This window comes from Eubalaena glacialis, chromosome 1, assembly GCF_028564815.1.
Source record: "Eubalaena glacialis isolate mEubGla1 chromosome 1, mEubGla1.1.hap2.+ XY, whole genome shotgun sequence".
Taxonomy (NCBI): Eukaryota; Metazoa; Chordata; class Mammalia; order Artiodactyla; family Balaenidae; genus Eubalaena; species Eubalaena glacialis.
Window position 1 is genome coordinate 40,962,543 of NC_083716.1, and position 24,036 is coordinate 40,986,578.

General features: G+C 35.8%; 1 protein-coding gene across 2 annotated transcripts in view; it reads left to right on the forward strand.

Annotated features, from left to right (window-relative positions):
* PRKG1 (protein kinase cGMP-dependent 1) overlaps nt 1-24,036 on the forward strand; it is a 1,239,224-nt gene that overhangs the window by 867,267 nt on the left and 347,921 nt on the right. For both annotated transcript variants that reach the window (XM_061195641.1, XM_061195645.1), the window contains exon 5: nt 19,437-19,500. In XM_061195641.1, coding sequence (XP_061051624.1) covers nt 19,437-19,500 — 64 coding nt within the window. The remainder of the gene's footprint in view (nt 1-19,436; nt 19,501-24,036) is intronic.

Consider the following 24,036-nt stretch of genomic DNA (forward strand, 5'->3'; position numbering starts at 1 on the left):
GTGCATAATATGGATAATGAAAGAACATAACAATTATTGAATAATGAAGTAACTTAGTTCACATAAAATTCTATTATCTCCATTTCATTGACGTGAAAACAGACTCAGTTTAACTTATTCATAGTCACATAGTTACTAAGCAACATGGCTGGGATTTAAATCGATATAACTCTATGCTTAGAACATAGTGAGCACTAATTTTAAAAATTGTGAATATTAAAGGTATATGGTCATATCTTAAAAAAAACAAAACAAAACACCATTAAGCTTGAACAAACATTTAACACTGTCTTATGGGCCACTCACATTTATGATTGTAGTTAAAAAAACAAACCTAAACTTCAGTGATCACAAAAAGATGTGAAGGCTGAACTAAATTTATTAAATGCTTAAAGATGATAAAATATAATGGTACTTTAATTGCCATTATAAAGTGAGAGTGATCTGATTTTTTTTCCCCCCAATAATTGCTTTTCTTTATGTGCTCAATGCTGTGTTGTGTATCTTCCAGTCCAGACACAGGTTCATAGGGCCCTCCACCCAACGTCTATTCTAATCTTTCATATTAGTCTATCCTAATTCCTATATTTTCTATCCAAAGTCCATCCTTTGCATTATGACATTTGTCCTCAGAAATCAAAATGTGAAGCTGAAAAGATAATACACTAATCCATCATTGCTTATAGATATTCTAGGATAAATTAATTTGTCAGACTATATAGTCCTTTGCCTAACTGCAAGAACCTCCTACATGGTATTTGTTCAATTAGCCATATGATAAATTGAGTAAATGTGCATCAATTTAAGACTAAGCTGTGTTATTAAGGTTGGCTGAAAATTAATATGAATGATAACCAAAGAAACATATATCACTGTATAAATTGTATTAAATCCTTTTTGATAGAAGGTGAGTTCTATGAATTAAATTCAATAATGCTTATAAAGCAGTGAACAGAATGCCTAGATCATAGTAAGTGCTTAATAGATGTTAGTGATGGTTATTACTGTTAAAGTAACTAAGAAAAGCACTTGACATCCAAATGCTTGATATGTAGAATTATTATCACTATTACAATTACTATTTTTATGAAGGTATCCATTTCTCAGTGTGTTGGCTAAAAGTTTCACAGGTTTTAGAATCTCTACTTGAGTTTAATTTGCAAAAGTAAAGCATTGTCGTTTAATAAGTCCCCCTTTTTCTTACATATCACCATTGCCAGACATTTTGCTCTCTTTTGTACAATGTAGTATCATGGGAAATTCATATTACTGTTTCCTGTGCTTGATTGCTTTGTGTGATGTGTGACCTACAGTCAAGTGTGTCTAAACTAGTCGCTGAGACATTGCTAGACCTGGATGTCCAAAACCCTGGGTAAGGCAGAGCACCTGGTGGCAGAGCATTTCTTCAAATCATGGGGCCACTGGTTGCAAACTCCACTCTTAACCATGATATATATGAAGTCACTTAAAATATGAGTGATAATTACTAACAGTAAGTAGTTACTGTGTGCATTTTCTGTGCTAAATCTTATCTAAGGGGGATTTAACATAGGTTATATCATTAATCCCAGTTCTACCATCTAATTCTAGGTAAACTCTGTAACTAAAGCAAACCTCTTAAATGTCAGGGATTTGATTCTTTCATTGACTCTCTTGAGCCTTAATAGCAAATCTGTTTATCAAGGGTTCCACTAAATCGCTAAAGTTTTCTGAGGATGAAAATTTATTTTCCACATTCTTATGCTTTCTAAAATTTTACTCTAAAATCAAAGAAGAAAGTCTCTTGGTAAAGAACAGATTTAGGAGTAATAGGATGAAATAAAAACAAAAAACAATTTTGCTTGAATTCCAGGAAAAGGTACTTATCAAACAGTTGTGTTCAAAATTATTTCCCAAGGGAAAAAGTAGTCACTTCATGTTTGAAGGATTCAAAATTATATTGGAGGACAAGAATTCATATCAAGAATTAATATATTAATATATGCTCTACAGAGTGACCCTCAAACTCTGTTCTATCTTTAGATTGTATACTTCTACATGAAGGTTTTTATTTATTGAATTAACTTTCTTTGAATCTATATTTCCAAGTCAACATAGAAAAATATTTTTGAATATTGAATAAGATCTTTGACTATGTGACCTGAATTGAATATTCCATTCCTCACATTTTATTAGAACTGTTACCTCAAGGTCAGATATTCTTGGACTGATTTTGAAAGGTAAAGGCTTTCATTCAACAAACTTTAAGCATCTGTCACTTGTCAGGTATTAAGCTGAAGGAGTTGACTCTGTACCTGACCTCAGGATGCTAATAGACAGGGATAGGCAAACTTGCCCTTAAAGAGCCAAATAGTCAATATTTTAGCTTGCAGGCCATACAGTCTCTATTGCAGCTACTCAACTCTTTGGTTATATCTTGAAAGCAGCCATAGACAATATGTAAACCAGTGAGCATGACTGTCTTCCATGAAAATTTGATTTACAGACAAAGATGGTGAGCCAGTAGGTTTTAGTTTGCTGATCTAGAGTGAGGCAGATAAACAAACTGACAATCACAATACCGTAATAGGTCCGGCAGACGTAGACACAAAGGACCTCAGGAGCACAGGCAAAAGGCATCTAGACTCTGCCTTTGTTATGTGTCTGTGCAGAGTTTACAGTTCGCTGGCAAGGAGAGTAGGGAGACAATAGAGATTATCAATCAAGGCTTTTCAAAGAAGATTATGGCTGAATTCCATCCTAAAAATATGGAGCAATTCACTCACAGGCCATGCTAACTTTTCCTGCATGTTAAACGTAAGGACTATTGTGAATTCTGTCATCTTAATATGAGTCAGTGATTCTAAATGATGTAGCATGGAACTCTAGTTCCTCATCAAGTTAATAGATAATCCTGAATAAGTTTGCAAAATACTCTTTCTTGTCTAATAAGTTTGAATAAGTTTGCAAAATACTATTGAATAAGTTTGCAAAATACTATTTCTTGTCTCTCTCTGGTTAGCTTCTCAACTTTTTTCAAGATGAAGGCGCTGATAAATCCTGTAGTAAAGAAAAAAAATCTTAATTTTCAATAACCCAAAATTTCCTTATTTGTCCATGGAACCCTCCTTTTGGTGTGGAATGCCTATTAATATATTTGATAAATAGTGCTTTGAGTAATGTGACTTTGGAAACCGCCATAAACAAAGAATGAAGAGTCCTAGGTCCCATTTGTCTATTTGTAGACAGCTAGGTTCCAGAATTACTTTAAACAGATGGTCCTTCAGTGTTCAAGTTACTGGGCAACAGACATCCATGAAGCCACAGGGAGATGGAAGCTTGAGTAAGTACTCAGTTACCCGGGGTTTTGAGATTTCAGACAGAACAGTTAGTGAACTCACTTGGTGAATTGGGAAAATAATGAAATTATAGAGTGATGGTTCTAATCTTGGGGCAGTATCAGTCCTGGAGGATGTCTGCTTATCACAATGACAGGACTACTACCATTAGGAATGGGAGATGTAGTACATAGGACATCCCTGCACAGTGAAGGTGCCCAGGTGCCGGTGGAGGCCCGTGGACAAACACTGCTGTAGAGAAGGCTTAGCCTATGGGGCCAGGGCATCACTCATCCCAAGGTTCAAAAGATTGGGTAGGAAATCTGGGCAGAACCTTTTAGGCTGATTATCATTAGTGAGGCATTACATATTTAAAATGGCATAGTTTGTCATAATAGTCCTTTTTTTTTTTTTAGTTTTAACAATCATGTATGATTTGCTTAACTCTATAAAAACCCATCCAATTTTATTTTTGCTCAGGCACATGCTCTTGTAAGATTTACAGAGCAAAGGTCAGGTACGGTGTGATCTTCTGAATAAGCCAGTGTTAGAATAAGCATTTCAGAGGTAATTTCATAAAGTATGTTATTAGCGCCTCACCTCACGGTCATTTTGACAGGAGCACCAGAGTAACCTTAGGTCTGATTTTGAAAGTGGCTCTTCAGTGGGTTCTTTTAAAAAGCTACTCTAATACTTTTTAAAGTAGACTCTGTCAGTAAATAAATAACTTTCTTTTCTGAATTCTTCTTGAGTAAATAGGCTCAAGGAAATATTCCTGTGGTTTCCTGAAAAATATCAAGCAGAAGATCCCTTGCAAAGACTAGGGTTGCTTAATAAAGGCACATTTTTTAAAATATAAGAAGTGGCCCTCCATATGGGTTGATGCAGCCCCTGCCAGGGCAGGCTGAGAGGCATGCAGAGAGCAGTTGGGCTGAGTTTCACCCATCCCCCAGGCAGGTGCCTCGTACAGGGTGCAAACTGCACATCTCCACATAGTGACCTTGGATCAAAACCACTATTGCCTTATTGTGTTTGGCTTTATTACATATATTCCTTCAGTTTGCATGCTTTTGAGTACCTACTACGTGACACACTCTATGTTGTGTAGTATCCTACAAGCTAAATTATATGTCCCTTTGAGTGTTTACTCCATGGCAGAGCTTCTTTGCTAAGTACTTCATATTTATTAATACTTTGCTCCAGGAGCTAGGTTTTGTTTTCATTTCCTGACTAAGGAAGCTGAACTTTTTGGCTTTAAAGAACTTGCCCATAGTTACATAGCTAGGAAGTAGAGACCCTGGGATTCAAGATCATCTTTTTGTGTTTTCTTCCTCTGATTCTAAAATCCATGCTATTAGTTACTATACTGTAGGGCTTTCAAAGAATTTATACATTGTTGGGAGGAGGCAAATATGTTAACACATGGTTACAGTACAAGTGTAGGTGCTATTTGGGCAAAATACCTACTTAGAGAAAGAAAGTTGCCAGGGACCATTTCCCAGAAGAGGTTGTCCCTGAGCTGAATCTTAAAGAAGTTTACATAAACATGTGGGGATTCAAAGAGTAATAAATCAAAACCAATCAAAACCAATGTGTGTGGGGAAAGGGTGGTTGTAGTGGATGGTGCTTGCACAGGGAATCAGGGACCTGCAAATAAAGGGATTTGGAGGACAGTTTATTCAAGTATAAATTATTGAAATATTTCCCCCTATATTATCCCTTTTCCAGGCAGGTTCATAGACTCTTTGAATTTTTTTTTTTTTTTTGGCTGCGTTGGGTCTTCGTTGCTGCACGTGGGCTTTCTCTAGTTGCGGTGAGCAAGGCCTACTCCTCGTTGTGGTGCATGGGCTTCTCATTGCGGTGGCTTCTCTTGTTGTGGAGCACGGGCTCTAGGCTCACGGGCTTCAGTAGTTGTGGCACATGGGCTCAGTAGTTGTGGCTCACGGGCTCTAGAGCGCAGGCTCGGTAGTTGTGGTGCACGGGCTTAGTTGCTCCGCAGGATCTTCTCGGACCAGGGGTCAAACCCGTGTCCCCTGCATTGGCAGGCAGATTCTTAACCGCTGTGCCACCACCCTTTGCATTTTTTGATTTGAGTTTTTGCTCAGTCCTAGAAACTTCTAGAAGATAAGATACTTCCTATCTATTTTTAAAGCCTAACTTCGTATAAAGAGATTACAAAGAGTTTCTGGAGTCAAAAGAGAAAGAGGAGGATCTTGGATATATTTTTCCAAGAGTGGGTTTCTCGGCATGGACGTGCCTAAGGAGGCTGAGGGGAAGTGCCAGAGTTCCCAGCTTGACCAAAGGCTCCCTTCCTCCTCTGTGGGCAAAAATACAGAGAGACATTGGACTTCAAGGGTTCTTTGTGACCTTAATAGCAGAGAGATTAGAGACTTTATTCCCCACCTTCTGGGCATGATATGACCCCTGGGTTCAGATATGACCTTGAGGAAGAGCTAAACAATGAATGTGATTAAATATCTCACTGAAAAATGAGGGTTGATACTCCAAATCAAATATAATTTAAGAAAATGAAGAAATGGATATTTCCATCACTCTTGAGTCTTCACTAAGATTCATTTCTGACGCGTTAGAAAGTTTGTTTTAATTATTAAAGGGGATAAATAATAATAACATTTAGAACAAGAAAAACATACATAATATTGTGGTGGCTGCAAATGTTTATTGAATGTTTCCTATGTGCCAGGCACCTTCTTAATGTTTTATGTCTACTGTTTGGCTTATTTCTGCCAAAACCCTATGTGGCAGGTGGTATCATCCCCTTTTGAAAGCTAAGGAGGCTGAGACCTAGTGAAGTTAGCTTACTTGCCAAAAGCACAGCTGATAATTAGTAGCAGAGCGTAATTCAACCTGTTCCCTTTCATTCTAAAGTTCATATGCTTAATCACTATAAAGTCTTCCTGGATAAGGAGTTTATATTTTATCACATAGATAGTAAAATTATACCTCATGTCTCCATAATGATTTGTTTTACCTAAAGTATTTTCACACGCAAGAAAAATGATTCTTCTAATTCTTAGAATCTGGGGAAAGATAATAGGCAGCTATTTAAGGGTTGGAGCCATTGTGATAAGGGCTAAATGTTGCTGATAGAAAATGAATCTGACAGTGACGTGTAAAGTATATTGGGGTGGGAGACAAGGAAGGGAGTGGGGAAAGAAGACCAGTTTTAAGACTTGCATAACAGAATGAACCAAGATCAATGCCAAACGATTCAATTAAGGGATAAAAGTATGTTGAGGGCAGAAAACCTTTTGCTGAGCTCACTAAGGGGAAAGATTAGATAGCTGTAAGATTATGAAGGACCCTTACTTTAATTCTTCATCAATAGAAATTGATTTCTTTGGTAAGCCAGATATTTCTGCTTTTATTCAATTGGCATGAACTGTAGGAAGCCTTAAATGAACAATACCTGTCAATATTTTTGGCATTAAACTGGGTACAAGGCTGATTTCTCATGACAGAATAAAAAGGCAACTGTTCTCCAAATGCTACCCAAAGATAATTAATATAACTCTGTATGTTCTGCTCTACGTTGAGGACATTGCTGAGCTATTTCCAGACTTATGTTTGTTCAAGAGATATAAGTATGGGGCTACATCTGATGCTCTTTGGTTATATTTAAAAACTAAGAACTTCTGATAAAATCAAACCTTTTGCTACTACATAGGTTTAAAAAAAAACTTGCTTTCAATATGAAAAACACTTGAACTGTTTTTATAGATTCCTTCCAACTGTAAAGAGTCATGCTTGTCTCCCCTCTTTCTCTCTCATCCCACATTTAGTCTTCCAGGAAATCATGCTGCTTCTACTCCCAAAATATAGCAGAACTCAACCACTTCTCACCACCTCTGTTAATTCTACTCTTTCCAAATCTCATGTGGGTTTTTTTTATTGGTGTTGACTGTATTAAGAGTTAAAAATGAGTATATTTTAAAATACTTATTTACTAAGTCATTAAAAAACATCAAAATATACATAAATTAGGTACAGCACTGTGGAGACAGGCAGTTTCTTACAACACTAAATATACTCTTGTATGATGCAGTAAAAAAAAAAAAAAAAAATCAATTAAAAAAATGTGTGTAGATTCATGGCAATCCTACCAAATAACTGATTTTATCTTGTGGGTTGTACCTAAGCACTCGTCTTCGAAGTCTTTCATTCACAGTATTATAAGTTTTTTCTTGTTGATTTGTCTCCTTATTCAGCATGGCACTTTTTCTTTTTCGCTATAATTTCTTCCTCCATTAAGAGAGGTGTCTGTTTCTGAATACCAGGATACATATTTGTAACTGAGCTTTGTATTGCATTGTAAAAACCTCTGCACTGTTTTTTGTTCTTGGCATCTTATCACATGCCCATTCATAGACGTTCCACAGTTCTATGGGAAATGTGGGTTCAACTCTATACCTTTGAGGCCCTCAGCCTCTTTCTCCTCCAATGTAGTGTTTAAAAAAAAAATGGCAATAAATACATGTTAAGCTATTTTTAATGAAAATAACTATTTTCCAAAACAAACCAAAAAACTTAGTGAAAAGAGAAACTTGAGTTTACATTTTTGCAAATCTGTCAATATCTAGCTTAGAAGAAGACAGCAGATTCTCATATCTGCTTCAATATTATTCAATCTGTTGAATTTCTGTTGTTTTTGTTGAAGTATGTGAACAAATCAGCCTCACAAAGATATGGAACAGAAAAAGGGAAGAGTATGTTAATGGCCTTTTCAGATAATTGTGGACATTCTTATTTGACACTACACCAAAATCCAACAAAGGGTAGTTTATTACAGGTTAGTTGCAGTGTGGAATCTGAAACCATATCAATGAACTTTTCTTACTTTATTACATTAAAATCCATTGATTGATCTTGTACTTCGAATAGATCTTTCCCCTGCATGATCTTGTAACATCATGCATTAGTCATCTGGAAAATACTGGTTCAGAAATTACAAAATTTACAATATCAAAAGAATCACACTTGTTTATATCAGCATTCGCCAACGATCTCATCAGAAAAGTCTTCAATTATTAGAAAGCTGTTAAGCCCACAGTGGCAGATAAAAGTTTTCTGAAATTTTAACTTGCATTTGAATTTTATCATTGGCAACAAATACTATCTGTTGTTTCCCTTGAAGTGTCAGGCTCACTTTGTTCTTTTTCAAAAAGTTATCTGCCAGATACTCAAGTCTGAATAACCACAGTTTGTGGTTATTGCCAAGTAAAAAATGATGTTCCATGAAAAAAGTGACTGATTCAGCTTGCAACTCCAGCAATTATGAGTGATTTTCCTTGAGAAAACCATTGTACTTCAGGAAGCAGCAGAAATGCTTTATGTGTGCTTGCCATTTGTCACACATGATATTAAAAAGATGTGTAGTCAAGGGTTAAATTTTACTACAATTAGTAACTTAGTGTTTCATCAAAACATTTTAAAGTAAAACTGGAATTTTACTTTTTTACTGTGAGTTTTTGGTAAGAATATAATGACAACTAGTATACTTTATTGTTACTGCCTTAATTTGTGTAGAGGGGTCACCGTTCCTTGTGCATCATCAGTGCAACATAGTCGTTTCATGATAAACCTAGATTTGAAAAGTTAATTCCATACCAAATAGCTCAGTACCATTTGTGTTTGTTGCCAAGCATTCATAACCAATCTTGTCTTTTTTGATGATTGGTTGATTCTGCTACTGGATGAATACAAGCCAAATAGCAAGTCCCGCCATGACTGTAGATTAATCCATTTGTAAGGCAGAAGTACAATTCTGTGGACAAGATTTTCACCTGTCTTTGTGTTTGCAGCAAAGTCATTAATTCAGCAAGGTACTGTATCTTTGGAAAGAGGCAGTGAAATGATTTCTTTAACTGATTTCTCCAGCAGGCAGTCAGCAAAGTCAGCTCTACAAGGCTTTTTTTTCTTTCACCTATTGTGTGGCTTCCCCAGTCAATGCAATATGGTAACTCTGTCAGATGCTTCACTTACTTTTCATTGCTACTTTGAAAAGATGTACAAAACAATTTTTGGCTTTTAAAAACTTCATCATGTCTAGAGGGCAGACAGCAGAAGCAAGAACAACTACAATTCTGCAGCCTGTGGAAGGAAAACCACATTCACAGAAAGATAGACAAAATGAAAAGGCAGAGGTCTTTGTACCAGATGAAGGAGCAAGATAAAACCCCAGAAAAACAACTAAATGAAGTGGAGGTAGGCAACCTCCCAGAAAAGGAATTCAGAACAATGATAGTGAAGATGATCCAGGTCCTCGGAAAAAGAATGGAGGCAAAGATCGAGAAGATGCAAGAAATGTTTAACAAAGAACTAGAAGAATTAAAGAACAAACACCTAAAGAATTAAAGAACAAACAGAGATGAACAATACAATAACTGAAATGAAAAATACACTAGAAGGAATCAATTGCAGAATAATGGAGGCAGAAGAACGGATAAGTGACCTGGAAGACAGAATAGTGGAGTTCACTGCCGTGGAACAGAATAAAGAAAAAAGAATGAAAAGAAATGAAGGCAGCCTAAGAGACCTCTGGGACAACATTAAATGCAACAACATTCACATTATACGGGTCCCAGAAGGAGAAGAGAGAGAGAAGGGACCCAAGAAAATATTTGAAGAGATTATAGTCGAAAATTCCCTAACATGGGAAAGGAAAGAGCCACCCAAGTCCAGGAAGCACAGTGAGTCCCAGGCAGGATAAACCCAAAGAGAAACACGCCGAGACACATAGTAATCAAATTGACAAAAATTAAAGACAAAGAAAAATTATTGAAAGCAACAAGGGAAAAGCAACAAATAACATACAAGGGAACTCCCATAAGTGTAACAGCTGATTTCTCAGCAGAAACTCTACAAGCCAGAAGGGAGTGGCATGATATATTTAAAGTGATGAAAGGGAAGAACCTACAACCAAGATTACTCTACCTGGCAAGGATCTTGTTCAGATTCAATGCAGAAATCAAAAGCTTTAGAGACAAGCAAAAGCTAAGAGAATTCAGCACCACCAAACCAGCTCTACAGCAAATGCTAAAGGAACTTCTCTAAGGGGGAAACACGAGAAGAAAAGGACCTACAAAAACAAACCCAAAACAATTAAGAAAATGGTCATAGGAACATACATATCGATAATTGCCTTAAACGTGAATGGATTAAATGCTCCAACCAAAAGACACAGGCTCGCTGAATGAACACAAAAACAAGACCCATATATATGCTGTCTACAAGAGACCCACTTCAGACCTAGGGACATATTCAGACTGAAAGTGAGGGGATGGAAAAAGATATTCCATGCAAAGGGAAAGCAAAAGAAAGCTGATACTCATATCACATAAAATAGACTTTAAAATAAAGAATGTTATAAGAGACAAGGAAGGGCAGTACATAATGATCAAGGGATCAATCCAAGGAGAAGATATAACAATTATAAATATATATGCACCCAACATAGGAGCACCTCAATACATAAGGCAACTGCTAACAGCCATAAAAGAGGAAATCGACAGTAACACAGTAATAGTGGAGGACTTTAACACCTCACTTACACCAATGGACAGATCATCCAAAGTGAAAATAAATAAGGAAACAGAAGCTTTAAATGACACAATAGACCAGATAGATTTAATTGATATTTATAGGACATTCCATCCAAAGACAGCAGATTACACTTTCTTCTCAAGGGCACACGGAACATTCTCCAGGATAGATCACATCTTGGGTCACAAATCAAGCCTTGGTAAATTTAAGAAAATTGAAATCATATCAAGAGTCTTTTCTGACCACAATGCTATGAGATTATAAATCAATTACAGGGAAAAAACGTAACAAACACAAAAACACGGAAGCTAAACAATACATTACTAAATAACCAAGAGATCACTGAAGAAGAAATCAAAGAGGAAATCAAAAAATACCTAGAGACAAACGACAATGAAAACACAATGATCCAAAACCTATGGGATGCAGCAAAAGCAGTTCTAAGAAGGAAGTTTATAGCTATACAAGCCTACCTAAAGAAACAAGAAAAATCTCAAATAAACAATCTAACCTTACACCTAAAGGAACTAGAGAAAGAAGAACAAACAAAACCCAAAGTTAGTAGAAGGAAAGAAATCATAAAGATCAGAGCAGAAATAAATGAAATAGAAACAAAGAAAACAATAGCAAAGATCAATAAAACTAAGAGCTGGTTCTTTGAGAAGATAAACAAAATTGATAAACCATTAGCCAGAATCATCAAGAAAAAGAGGGAGAGGACTCAAATCAATAAAATTAGAAATGAAAAAGGAGAAGTTACAACAGACACCATAGAAATGCAAAGCATCCTAAGAGACTACTACAAGCAACTGTATGCCAATAAAATGGACAACCTGGAAGAAATGGACAAATTCTTAGAAAGGTACAACCTTCCAAGACTGAACCAGGAAGAAACAGAAAATATGAACAGACAAGTCACAAGTAACAAAATTGAAACTGTGATTAAAATTCTTCCAACAAACAAAAATCCAGGACCAGATGGCTTCACAGGTTAATTCTATCAAACATTTAGAGAAGAGCTAACACTCATCCTTCTCAAACTCTTCCAAAATATTGTAGAGGAAGGAACACTCCCAAACTCATTCTATGAGGCACCGTCACCCTGATACCAAAACCAGACAAAGACACTACAAAAAAAGAAAGTTACAGACCAATGTCACTGATGAATACAGACGCAAAAATCCTCAACAAAATACTAGCAAACAGAATCCAACAACACCTTAAAAGGATCATACACCATGATCAAGTGGGATTTATCCCAGGGATGCAAGGATTCTTCAATATACGCAAATCAATGTGATACACCATATTAACAAATTGAAGAATAAAAACCATATGATCATCTCAATAGATGCAGAAAAAGCTTTTGACAAAATTCAACACCCATTTATGATAAAAACTCTCCAGAAAATGGGCATAGTGGGAACCTTTCTCAACATAATAAAGGCCATATATGACAAACCCACAGCAAACATCATTCTTAATGGTGAAAAACTGAAAGCATATCCTCTAAGATCAGGAACAAGACAAGGATGTCCATTCTCGCCACTATTATTCAACGTAGTTTTGGAAGTCCTAGCCACAGCAATCAGAGAACAAAACGAAATAAGAGGAATGCAAATTGGAAAAGAAGAAGTAAAACTGTCAGTGTTTGCAGGTGACATGATACTATACATAGAGAATCCTAAAGATGCCACCAGAAAACTACTAGAGCTAATCAATGAATTTGGTAATGTTTGCAGGATACAAAATTAATGCACGGAAATCTCTTGCATTCCTACACACTAACTATGAAAGACCAGAAAGAGAAATTAAGGGAACAATCCCATTCACCATTGCAACAAAAAGTATAAAATACCTAGGAATAAACCTACCTAAGGAGGTGAAAGGCCTATACTCAGAAAACTATAAGACACTGATGAAAGGAATCAAAGATGACACAAACAGATGGAGAGAGATACCATGTTCTTTGATTGGAAGAATCAGTATTGTGAAAATGACTATACTACCCAAAGTAATCTACAGAGTCAATGCAATCCCTATCAAATTACCAGTGGCATTTTTTACAGAACTAGAACAAAGAATCTTAAAATTTGTATGGAAACACAAAAGACCCTGAATAGCCAAAGCAGTCTTGAGGGAAAAAAACAGAGCTGGAGGAATCAGACTCCCTGACTTCAGACTATACTCTAAAGCTATAGTAATCAAGACAATATGGTACTGGCACAAAAACAGAAACACAGATCAATAAAATAGGATAGGAAGCCCAGAGATAAACCCATGCACCTATGGTCAACTAATCTATGACAAAGGAGGCAAGGATATACAATGGAGAAAAGACAGTCTTTTCAATAAGTGGTGCTGGGAAAACTGGACAGCTACATGTAAAAGAATGAAATTAGAACACTCCCTAACACCATACACAAAAATAAACTCAAAATGGATTAGAGACCTAAATGTAAGACCGGACGCTATAAAACTCTTAGAGGAAAACATAGGAAGAACAGTTTTTGACATAAATCACAGCACGATCTTTTTTGATCCACCTCCTAGAGTAATGGAAATAAAAACAAAATAAACAAATGAGACCTAATGAAACTTAAAAACTTTTGCACAGCAAAGGAAGCTACAAACAAGACGAAAGGACAACCCTCAGAATGGGAGAAAATATTTGCCAATGAATCAGTGGACAAAGGATTAATCTCCAAAATATATAAAGAGCTCAAGTAGCTCAATATTAAAAAAACAACAACCCAATCCAAAAATGGGCAGAAGACCTAAATAGACATTTCTCCAAAGAAGACATACAGATGGCCAAGAGGCACATGAAAAGCTGCTCAACATCACTAATTATTAGAGAAATGCAAATCAAAACTACAATGAGGTATCATCTCACACCAGTTAGAATGGGCATCATCAGAAAATCTACAAACCACAAATGCTAGAGAGGGTATGGAGAAAAGAGAACCCTCTTGCACAGTTGGTGGGAATGTAAACTGATACAGCCACTATGGAGAACAGTATGGAGGTTCCTTAAAAAACTAAAAATTGAATTAACATGTGACCCAGCAATCCCACTCCTGGGCATATACCAAGAGCAAACCATAATTCAAAAAGACACATGCACCCCAATGTTCATTGCAGCACTATTTACAATAGCCAGGTCATGGAAGCAACCTAAATGCCCATTGACCAACGAATGGGTAAAGAACATGTGGTACATATATACAATGGAATAATAGTCATAAAAAGGAATAAACTGGGTCATTTTCAGAGACGTGGATAGATCTAGAGACTGTTATACACAGTGAAGTAATTCAGAAAGAGAAAAACAAATATCATATATTAATGCATATATGTGGAACCTAGAAAAATGGTACAGATGAACCTTTTTGCATGGCAGAAATAGACACACAGATGTAGAAAATAAACATATGGACACCAAGGGGGGAAGGTGGTGGGTGAGGTGGTGGTGATGGGATGAATTGGGAGATTGGGATTGCCATATATACACTAATATGTATAAAATAGATAACTAATAAGAACCTGCTGTATAAAAAAAATAAATAAAATTTAAAAAATAATTAAAAAATAAAAACTTCATCATGTCTACATGAAAAAATTCAATTTCCTTTCCTTTAAATTTTGAATGATTTGGTGCAAAATGACATCATAACTTGGATAATAGTATTTTTTAAATGTTCTGGTATATAGGACAATAAGGTAAATTATCATCTATAATGCTGAAGGAATGTTAGATTTTGTCATGTTTTTATTTCTTATTTAGAGTGTCTCCACATTTGTTTGGACTAGATTTATACCATCCATGAGTCAGAAAATTCTTTGATTGTGTCCTTTTCATATTTTTCAGTGTCTTTAGATTTAGAAATTGGCAGCTATGGCTTGAGAATATGTCTTTTAATCTCCCCTCTCAAAGTAAATCCATCCGTAAAAATAAGACAGTGTAATAAAGTTTCTTTTATTAGATTCTTAATAGTTATTATGAAATTCTAAAATTACAAGTTTTAGATAAAATTTTTAAAGTTAGATATGTTTTTGAAAAAATACAAAATTATTATTGCAACACATGATATCCAAATGTATTTACTTGTAACTGTTTTTCCACTTAAGAACAAGAAAAGCTTCAGAAGTTCAAAAGGACAATTTATTGGATAAGGTTACAGAGATTATAGCAGGTAGCTGAAAACTAACTAGTAAGAGCACAATAGAAGCATTGCAATAATATTGAATTAATTTCTGTAAACAGCACACTTATCATAAACCTACTACTACCTTAAAAAATTCTAGAAAACACAGGAACATATAAGCATACATCCATTAACTATCAAAGTAATGATGTCATATAGCCTCTGGAGGAGTCTACTGTATGGTACACATGTGAAAGAATATGAGTAAAAAAGGCAAATTACAACTTAGACTATTTGTTTTGACTGCAGGGTTCTTCTTGAAAGGGTCCTGGGGAGTCTCCTTTTTTTTTTTTTTTTCTCCTATTAGCTGTTATTTTCATATGGTAGGTTACCAAAAATAAAATTACTAAGACAAATTCAGAATGTGGGACATCCAATAAGACAGTTGTCCCTGTCTCTTCAAAAAATCAGTGTAATGGGGGGAAAGGAAAGGTAGGAGGATGGTTGTGGAATAAGAGACTAGAGAAGCAGAATAGCCAAAAGCAGTATGTGGATTTTTACTGGTTCCTGGTTTGAAAAGATAAAAACAAACAATAAAGAAATTTTTGAACAATAGGTAATATTTGATATGGAATATAGTTATTAGATGATATTATGGAGTTGAGTGAATTTTTCTTATGATAATGCTATAGTTATTTTAAAATATTTTCTTATTTTTAGATCTGTGTGCTTAAATATTAGGGGTAAATAAAAATTTCATGATATGTACAACTTAGTTTCAGATTTTCATCAAAAAATATCTATAAATCTATTTATCAATATGCATATAAAAAATTAGATGGATCGAAGGTAGGTAAAGCAAAGATGGCACAGTGTTAACAGTTGCTAACCTAGGATGGGGGTACAGGGGATTCTTGAACTATTCTTTCAGCCTTTCCATTTATTTGACATTTTTCATAGCAAAAAGTTGACTAATAAATGAAGTCACTGAATCAAAGGATGTTAATATTATTGCTTAATTTCTAAATCATTAAAAGAATATGGCATGGTTTTAAAACTTACATGAGGCATTTTTAAATAATTCTACTGTGAAGTGTGTAGCTCAGCAAATGATTAGCTTCATAGTCATTCAGATGGAAATTTTTATCCTCTCTTTATCAGTACTGAGTGTTGTGACCTCAGGCAAACTCTCAAGATCCCAGTTGTTTTAGCTGTAAAATGGATGAGAGTAATAATGGTTCTTTGATAAAGCTGTTTAAAAATAAAATATATTATCTGTAAAATCCTTAGCCCAGTGCCTGGAAAATAGAAAGCATTCAAATCTCATCTTCTATTATTGTCATGACAAATTCCAAGTCCTTACTTTATTCAACCAGAAAATCCAATGGAAAAGCTCCACACATTAAATCATCTCTATTATATTACAGTCAAGTGCATTTTGTAACTTCAGACCTACTGCAAGTCCTAAGGGAACAAAAATGTTTTCATAGGTCCATAAGAATTACTTGTAATTAACATGTAAATTGTTATGAGTTCTTCCCCCTGCCCCCCCCAACCCCAAATAAGTGAAAATACTCTTTACTGTTTAAACATTTTATGGAAGTTCATCCTTATAATTATTTCGCCTTAAGTTTTCTAAATCATAGACAACTTCATCTTGAGTTATCACATGTACACACTGGTGAAGTTTAAATTAATATCTTTTGATGTATTGGGAAAAATTCAAACAAGTTTCATGGGTAGAATTTTAAACTTATGAATATCCTCAATTGTTTTGTTCTTGGTGTTCATGCTATCAGTGGACTGATAAGTTCTCTCATGTAATTAATTTCTGAGAATTATCTAGTGCTTAGAGAAATAAAGATCTTAAGATTTTAAAGATGGCTACAAAAGTGTTTCCAGTATAGTTTATAAAAGTGAAGACACTTATTTTCTGTTAATTGATTTCCATTTTGTTAAATCTGAAAGTGCTTAAATTGTCACAAAGAATTCTTTAGAGTGTTTCTTCTCTAAAATCATCCTTAATTTTTATTGGTAATAAATGCTGCTGAATGTTTTGAGGCATTTTAAATTGTAAAAGAGCATGATATATATACAATGGAATATTGTATAACATACAATAATATATTAGAAGGAAATCCCGCCATTTGCATTTTCTACAACATGGATGGACCTTGAGGGCATTATGCTAAGTGAAATAAGCCAGACAGAGAAAGACAAATATTGCATGGCATCACTTATATGTGGAATCTAAATAAAAAGTTAAACTCATAGAAACAGAATAGAACAGTGGTTGTCAGGGACTGGGGAATAGGGGAAATAGGTTACAAACTATTGTAACCTATAGTTGATAACACTGTATTGTATAGTTGAAATTTGCAAAGAGGGTAGAACTTAAAGATCTCAAACATACACACAAGAATAAATATGTGAGGTGATGGATGTGTTAATTAACTAGGTTAACTGGATGAGAAGAATCTTTTCACAATGTACACTTTAAATATCTTATAATTTTGTCAGTTATACCTCAATAAAGCTGAAAAAATAAAAAATAACTAAGTAAAATTGTAAAAGATAATTAATTAAAATGCGCCCCCTAAAACTTAATGTTTTTGTTTTCTTTAGTGAGTTATGTGGTCAAGCAAATACTAATTTTTTTTTCTCATGAATAAGAATGCTCATGAAAATGAAAGTTTTGTAGAGTGGCTTGACATAGACTTAGCAGAGAAGTAATGGGGCCGTCTAAAGAAGGCAGCCAGTTATAATAAAATGAGAAAAACTCAGTTGTAGTTTGTGTTTTTCATAAATAGCCCCCGGGATAGAAACATTCTAATTATTCTTATATCTCAGAAGAAACCGAAATATAGCTCATTAAAAGAACAAGGAAGGGCTAAATTTTTCTACCTGCATAGCTCATGGAAACAGTTTCCTCTATCTTCCTCTTCCTGTGATGTGTTCCATCCAGCTGCTGAAATAGACTGCCTTCTGGAAATTAAAACCCACGTGGCTCAGACCATAGCAATAAATCTGGTGAAACATGGTTCTGGGTGAAATGTTATACTTCTACATAAAACCTTAGGATTTTATCAATAGGCTTTACACTAAGTAATGGGAATCAGAGTGACAAATTAACAGTAAAACTTTCATGCTTATATCCAAACAGTATGTTATGGCTTCTTTCATTGCATTATTCTAATCAAGCCAGAACTGTTGTTGTATAGCAACAAACCTGAAACAAGTCTCATCCAACTCAACTAACTCATTTAAATAACTTTGCTCCATGGCAATTTATCTAAAGATCAAGTTTACCTAACAATCGATCTGTAAGTCAGATATCATACATACAAATGTATTTTCACTCGTTTATAGTCTTTTCTCTATTCAAGCATTGAGATAAGATTAAATAAGAATTTAGTTCCACATCCCAGTTAGATTTTCCAGTGGAGTAGATTTTCAAGAATTTTATGTTGATGAGTTTTTTCTTTCCTTTTAAAGTCAGCATTATCCATATAAAATAAGTTTCTTTGGTTTGTGTATTCAACATCATTCAGTATTTCCATATGCTGGTCAGTGAGTTTCCCTGATAAGAGGATGAGAAGACATTATTTCAGTGTCTTCTATGAGTCTGACTCTTTTCTCCATTCTATCTGATCTGATCCCTATAACTGTCATAGGAAGCATTTGTATGTCCATGCTTTCATAACTTTATTCAACACATGCTCTTGAGTTGTTATTAGTAAATCACTGAAAATACAGGGGCTGAGCAAGACAGATATAGTACTGTTCTTATTTTCGTGGAGTTTGATTTTAGCAGTGAAGATGCCCAGTAACAAATATCTGATTAATTATCTAATTATAGTTGCAGGAAGGGATAAAAGAGATCATAAATAGGAGGACCTGTTCTAGCTGGGAGAGGTTGGGGAGAGTAGGAAGTTTCCAGTGTTGAATGAATGCTTGCAGGCCTGAATGTATCATCAATCCAGCTGAGTCCTAAAGAATGGGTAGCAGTTGGCCTGTAGAAAAGTGTGTGTGTGTGTGTGTGTGTGTGTGTGTGTGTGTGTGTGTGTAGGGGGACCTAGAGAAGGTGACGGAATTGGAAGGAATTTGGTGAGAGCAGGCTGATAAGGGAGAGAGTGGTTTATCCCAATTATAGTTGAGGCATCCAAGGTCACACAAAGAAATATAAGTGGAATTTGAACTTGGTTCTGTCCAATCTCCAATTCTTTCTAGTACATCATGCCTTTTCCCTGTTAGTCATCAAATTATGCTTAAATTATTACTTTGATCTTCATTGGCAGATTCTTTGTCATGAAATGCTTTTGTATTTTCTTTCAGATGTGTTGCTGTTTTATTTATAAAAATGAGTTGCTGTGCATGCCTCCAACATCATCTCTGTCTTGTTTTTCAGTGTGCCAACATTCCAGAGCCTTCCTGAAGAGATACTCAGTAAGCTTGCTGACGTCCTTGAAGAGGTAATTGTTTTTAGCCCTTGACCTTTTTGAGATGGGACTCAGCCCATCACAGCTGTGCAATAAGTCACAAACTGCCGAGAGCCCTTTCAAATTTTTTTGAGCACTGACATGAGCTATATATTTGGCTTCAAATAAAAAGCAGCTCAGTATATCTGACATTTATACACAGTTAGAAATGTGCAAATCATTGTAACTATAGAGGGAGACAAACTTTTCTCTCTGGCAAACATATTGTTACTTTGACTTCCAAGAATGGGAGATTGCGTATTTATCTCTTATTTCAATTGGTGTAAAGCAAGATTGTAATAATTGCTACTCTGAAACTTCAGATTAACAAATTTATAACAGGAATTAGCAGTTGGGTATGTATTTTATTAACATATGAGCATATTTTACACACGTAATTGTATGCCTGAACATGAAAGTGTCACTGTTGCTTACTTTTCACAGAACCTATAAAGCATAGGAAATATTGAAGCAGGAGAAAGAGAGGAGGTGTATACAAGCAGTGTCTTGAGTGAACACAAGAGGGATAGGGTCCCTAGTGCCTATAGAGACAGAGAAGGCAGAGTGTCTGGGCACATATGCAGATGGGGGTGGGGACTGATGGAGTGGTTGGCACTCTTTCAAACCTGTTCTGATATCTTCTATTTTCTCTGTAATCTAGAAAGCAAGGTCATCAACTGAGGATGAGGATGGGGTAGAGGTATGAGAGGTTTGAAGACAGAGGAGAAGGTATGAGAAAAATAGAAGAGGGAATGGACTAGGAAGACACAGTATGATTGACAGTCATCATTCAGGCCCTGTTTGATGTTACCAATCCCTAATCTCAATTAAACAGGCAAAAAGAGTTCATTCAAGATGGAGGATAGGAGAGAGAGATCAAACTCCACTCTGCTGGGCCAAAAGGTGGGAGGATTTTTAAACACTGGAGTGAGCTGGTGGAAAAGTACTCCAGTAAGGGTATTACCAGAAAGTAGGTTCTTGTCTCAGAAAGAATTCAGAGATGAGATGGAAGTCAAGAAAGCAAAGTGAGGATTTATTAAGCAATAGTAAGCTCTCAAGGGGAGAGCTGGCAGACTCAGGTAGACAGCCACCCTGAATTTCTTTGGCAAGCTGGTTATATGGGGCATGAAAATGATTGGGCAGAATATTCATTGACAAGGGAGGGGTTTTGGCTCGTATTCACTGATTTTCATCCCAGCTCCACCTTCCCGAGGGGAGGAGGGATTTTTGTCCTTATTTAGTCTTGATTGGAAGTGTCATGGTGTCAGTGCATGATGGGAACTTCTTATCTACAAGGTTAATTTTATTGTAATGAGGGCGTAATGGACAAAAAGTTACATTCGAACGTCGGAGATTCCTGCCTTTTCCCGCCTTTCTTTGCCTGTCTCCAGGACCCCTGTTGTTCACAAAATGTATGGTTTCCTGACACGTGGCCCGTGCCCCCCTTTCTTTGCTCATATCTCGCTATCTACCTTTTCTAACAGTGGTTCTCCAGTAGGGAGGAGGTTGGTCAATGTGACTGGTTCATCTGTGCTTGCTGATTGTCCCTTCTGGAAGTTAGGCTCCTATCCACCCATAGAGACTGGGAGATAGAGGCGCTATCTTCTTCTTGATTACTTTTCTAAGGAATGGCTCCTAGGTCCTTGAGAAAGACATTCCTGAGCTGTAAAACAACCGGTGCCAACAGCCTGGAAGAAGATTTGCATCTCAAACAGGCAAATTAAGAATTTACAGTTGAAAACTTTCTAAAGTAAATGCTCCAAGAAAAGGGAGATCAGGAGCCTAGTGTCAGAAAGAAGCCTGTCTAAAGTTTAGTCAAAGTGAGGGAACCGTTAAGTCTGTCTTGGTTACCAGCCCATTTGTATGTTTTTTCAGCTCCATTTGTTTGCCTGGATTCAAGTTCCAAGTAGACAGAGAATGGGATTTAACCGGGATTGGTATTTTGCCAGGAAAAGATGAGTGGCTGAAAGAGGGAATAGGGAGTTGCGGATGCATGTGAAGGAAGGATTATAGTGACTGACCCTGGAATTTCGATTGTGCAAGAAGAAGGGGAGCAAGGGCCAGTGAGTGACTGTGGGATCAATGGATTTTAGTCTCAGGAGGCTGAAGAATTTTTGGAGTTGTGCTGTAATAGAGAGAAACTGGAAAGATACTGAAAACGTTTTTGTCTCTAGGTACTAACTATACCAGTAATTATATGATCCATAGATCTTCAAAGGTTTATATCCACAAATTCTTAGTTTGAGTCTTATCACAGTGAGCTTTCCTAGGATTTATTGGTCTCTCTCATCTTATATGGGGACACAAAGTAAAGCAGACGTCACATTTGATTCCTATGTTCAAGTATAAAAGATTCATGGGAAAAAATACTGGCTGCATTTCTCTCTGAATGTGCCAACCACTGTACTTGCAACCTCTGTAAATGTAAAACTGCTTTTCCGAGTTCTTTTGTTTTTTGCTTTCCTTGCTGAGTATACTGAAGAACTCTCTGATGACCTTTTTCTTTTTCTTTTCTTTAAACAAAATGAACTAAAGTACAAATTTACTGGCCCCAATCAAGCCCGTCCAAAATAAAATAAAATAAAATCCCATGAAATCCTTTCATCGTTTTCTTTCTTTTCCACAGCTGTGGAAGCATTTGCTATGTTTTGCAAAACAATAGCCATAGCTCTATAAATAACTGACCAAAGAAATATTTTAGTATTTTATGTCAGATTTTCTAATCAGAAGATGCCTTGATTTGTGTTATACGAGCCACGGTACAGTCTATAGCAAAGCTGCATGAAAATAGAAACAGATGATTAAGTGCCCACACATTTGTTTTGAAGACATACACAAATGAAGTAAACAGACAAAATATGAGGTAGACATATGAATATACTAACCAGTGCATGAAAGTGTTCAACTCAAGTTGAATAAACATGCACAATGAGAAATTAGATTAAATTATGTATGAGATAGAGTGAAGCAAATTTGGAAGAACAAAAGCAATACCAGTGTCACGTAACATTAAAGGGAAATTTGCTTGCATAATAAATGAGATTTTTTCCTACAACATCTACAAGAAAATGAAAGAATCCCAGATTATTTTGAAAAGAAGACAGTATAATCATTGCATTTAACAAAGAAGTTTACTGCCTTGTTTGTTTAACAAATATTTATGGAACATCTGCCACGTGCCAGTAATTATTCCAAACTCTGGGGATTCAGGGCCTTGTCCTCCCAAATCATATGTTCCATTGGAAAGTACAGATGAGAAGTAAGGAAAATAGCATCAAAATAGCATCGAATGAGATGGCCACACTGTATTGGTTTACTAAGGGAAGACCTCTCTGGGGAAGGTGGTATTTAAGCTGAGATCGAAATGCAGATATGGGATGCCATGTGTACAGGGCAGAGGGAAGAGAAGGCATAAGGTCCTAAACTAGGAATGAGTCTTCCGTCCTTAAGGAACAGAAAAAAGGTTTATAGCAGGGTGAGATGAGGCTAGAGAAAATAGGCAAGGCCAGATGGCAGAGGGCTTTGCCGGTTGTGATAAGGAGTTGTGATAAGGTTTTTGTTCTCAGTGCAGTGGGAAGATTTTGAGGGTTCTAAGCCATAAAATGACATGATCTGGGTTAATATTTTAATGATATCTCCCTGTGAGAAGAATGGATTATAGAGGGACAGGCCAATTATTTAGATAAAATAGCCCAGGTGAGGTTAGATGTTTGTATGTTGATTTACTTTCTTATGGACTATTTCATTCCTTGTATTCATTATGAAACAATACTTACAGCATAAGGGGGAAAAAATTAAAGAATAGGGACAAGGTAGTCAAGGACTGAGAGAGAAAAACAAATTTAAGCAGGTAGAAAGAGGAACGAACATAATGTTATTGGTAAAGTGATTTAGGAGGGTACATGTGACTGGAGGACAAATAAATGATGCTTGGGGCATCCTATTTTAAAGCTGAAAGAGAAACCATTATATAAGTCATTTCTGCCATTGCCCGTCCCACTCCCACTTACCCCCTTCCATAATTTCTAGTGTAGATGTACCCATTTATGTGTTCTTCTTTATGAGATTGTAAAACAGAAACAAATATCCTTATTCTTAGTGTAGCAATTTAGTGCCCCTTTCTCCGTTTCCTTTATATCACATAGTACAAATATTTCCTTTGTGTATTAAATCTCTCATGCCTTTTTCAGGAACATAGGAAAGTTTTCTCTAGTTAGTTTGAGAAGTTGTGTTTACACATAGATATAAAGAGGTTCTTGGCCAAAGGTCTATCCAGATCAAGAGCAATAATCCCAGCATTTTTTTAGGTTGTGTTTTGCAAGACAAATTGAAGTACAGGGCTGAGAATAATTGATTAATTATTGAATAATTGATTCAATAATTATTCACCTTCATTCTCACCATAGTATGTTCTTCTCATCTCATATCTGACTCAGATTAAGTCTTAATAAATACCAGAGATCATTTTAAGAGCTTCAGAGTTGATTTGCTAGGGAAGCCATTTTATAGTTTGTAAAATAAACTGTAAGA